This window comes from Athene noctua, chromosome 17, assembly GCF_965140245.1.
Source record: "Athene noctua chromosome 17, bAthNoc1.hap1.1, whole genome shotgun sequence".
In the NCBI taxonomy this organism is placed as follows: domain Eukaryota; kingdom Metazoa; phylum Chordata; class Aves; order Strigiformes; family Strigidae; genus Athene; species Athene noctua.
The window spans coordinates 16,594,179-16,596,650 of record NC_134053.1 but is presented as its reverse complement, the minus strand read 5'-3'; the positions used below and the strand labels follow the sequence as shown (position 1 = coordinate 16,596,650).

The following is a 2,472-nucleotide window of genomic DNA, read 5'->3' as shown; positions in this document are numbered from 1 at the left end:
GGCAGGGCAGAGGGACGCTGCCTGGACGACGGTGAGAACGGTGGCTTAGAAAGGCGACAGCGGCCGTGCGGAAGCCCCCCGGCCGCAGGGAGCCTCCAGTGGAGGGGGGGCAGGTCCCCAGGCGGCGGCGAGGGCCGGACGGGCCCGGGGCCGGCCCCACACCGGACTGGCGGTCCCGGCCGCGCCCCGCGGGGCGCAGCACCCGCTCCTCGGGCCGCAGGGAAGCGAAGGGGGGACGGGGCCGTCGGCGCCCCGAGGTGACCCGAGGCCGCGGGTGCTGGGAGCCGACGCCCCGTCCCCGCTCTCTGTCCCGCCCTGCCGGCGGGGACGCCGAGCGGAGCCGGAGGAAAGAGGCAGCGGGCCCCGTCGGCGGAAAAGGGCGTTTATTGGGGCGCAGCGGGGCCGCGGGCGCTACAGCTTGGTGCCGGCCGAGGGCAGGTCGGAGCGCAGCGTGGGGCCGCTGAGCGTGGAGGAGGCGGCGGCGGGCGGGCGGCGCGGCCCCAGCAGCAGGCGGCAGCGGGCGCGGAAGCGGCCGTCGAGGAAGGCGTAGAGCAGCGGGTTGAGGCAGCTGTTGAGGTAGGCGAGGCAGGTGGCGTAGGGGTGCAGGCGGGCGATGAGCGCCAGCAGCGCGCAGGGCAGCTCCAGCAGCCCGGCGGCCGCCAGCGCGAAGAGGCTCTTGAGCAGGTGGAAGGGCAGCCAGCACCCGGCGAACACGGCCACCAGCGCCGCCAGCAGCCGCAGCAGCCGCCGCCGCGCCGCCGCCTCGGCCCGCGGCGGGCGGAGGTGTCGGCGGACGGCGGCGCCGACGCAGCAGTAGCAGACGGCCATGAGCAGCAGCGGCCCGGCGAAGCCCAGCGCCGTGGCGCCCAGGCTCAGCGCCGCCGCCCGCCCCGCGCCGCCCGCCGCCAGCTCGCACAGCGTCCGGTTGCGGGGCCCCCGCCGCGCCTCCCGCAGCAGCAGCGCCGGCAGCGCCGCCGCCGCCGCCGCCGCCCAGAGCGCGGCCAGCGGGCCCAGCCCGGCGGGGCGGCGGCGGCGGGGGGCGGCGGCGCGGGGCGGCGGGGCGGCGCGGGCGGCGGCGCGGCAGCGCTCGGCGCTGAGGCCGCCGAGGCAGAAGGCGGAGGCGAACATGCTGAGCAGCACCAGGAAGCTGCTGAGCTTGCAGAGCGCGGCGCCGAAGGGCCAGTGGAAGCGCAGCGCCGTGTAGGCGGCCCACAGCGGCAGCGTGGCCACGAAGGCCAGGTCGGCCAGCGCCAGGTTCCCGATGTACGCGTCGGCGGAGCGGCGCCGCGCCCGCGGGCCGCGCCACACCGTCAGCAGCACCAGCCCGTTGCCCGACAGCCCCAGCGCGAAGACCAGCAGGTAGAGCAGCGGCAGCAGCGAGAAGGACGCCTCCCAGTCCGCCTGCCACTCGCACGCCTCCCCGGTCGCGTTGCCCGCCGTCTCCTCCCCGTAGTAGTACTCCTCCGCCTCCGCGTACTCCATCGCGCCGCCGCCCCCCGCGCCCCGCCGCGCCGCTATAAGGGGCCGGCGGCCCCGCCGCCACCCCCGCCCCGGGGCGGCCCTGGGACAGTCGCTCCTCCCCGGCGCAGCACCCCCCGCCCGATCCGTCCCCGCCGGGTGCCGTCCGAAAGCCCCCCGCCCCGCCCGCCTGGCTGCGGGCATCCCGCACCGGGCCGCGCGGGGAGCGGAGCGGCGGCGGGAGTGGTTCGCTGCCCGCGGGGTACCGAAAGCGGCGGGCGAGGAGCGACGGCAGGCGGGCGCGGGGGGGGGAGTTGGTATAAAACTCACGATGCCTCCTGCAGTGCCACGCCAGGGGTTGCGGTGCCCACGGACCCCGCATCCCTGCGGCCTTTAAAGGCAAGCGGGTGCCCGGTGCGGTGCCCGAGCTGAAGACTGGAACAGAGTGCCGAGCATCCTGCAGGATGAACACGCAAGGATGCAGCAAGTAAAGGATGCAAAAGCCTCCCGATGAGCAGGGCAGGGAAGCAGAGCAGCACACGGCGTGGGGAACCTGCGGGGTTCCTGCTCTGGGCGTGTCAGCACTGTGTCCTTGCACCAGGCGCTCCTTGATGGTGCCATGCTGGAGCACAGCCTTGGCCGAGTGGGACTTGGAGGTCTGGTGGAAGGAGATGAAGCAAGCCTTAGAGCATCCTGGCCTGAAGCACCCCCCCCACATCCCCTTATGCCTTCCTCCAGCAGCTCCCTCCAGCACCAAACCTGCTCTTGCCTCCCTGTTCAAGCGCTGAGGAATGAAGGAGAGATAGCAAGGTGTCCCTCCCACTGCTTTCTGCAGAGACTTGCACATTTACTGTGTTTCCTCAAAGGCAGAAGTGAGTTTGTTCTGGCCTAGCCAGTGTTTTCTAAGAGCTTTCCCACTGATCCTGGTGATAAGGAGAAGGTGGCCACCTCCTGCAAAATAGTATCTATGTGGCGAGCACTGGAGAGCAAGCCTGCCATGGAGCAAGGAAAGGA

General features: G+C 73.3%; 1 protein-coding gene across 1 annotated transcript; it reads right to left on the bottom strand.

The window, feature by feature from the left end:
• Positions 1-389: 389 nt before the first annotated feature.
• On the bottom strand, positions 390-1,503 carry LOC141967470 (apelin receptor A-like). Its single transcript, XM_074921287.1, has one exon. It carries the CDS (start codon positions 1,480-1,482, stop codon positions 412-414), a length of 1,071 nt encoding a protein of 356 aa, XP_074777388.1. The 5' UTR covers positions 1,483-1,503; the 3' UTR covers positions 390-411.
• Between the last annotated feature and the right edge of the window lie 969 nt (positions 1,504-2,472).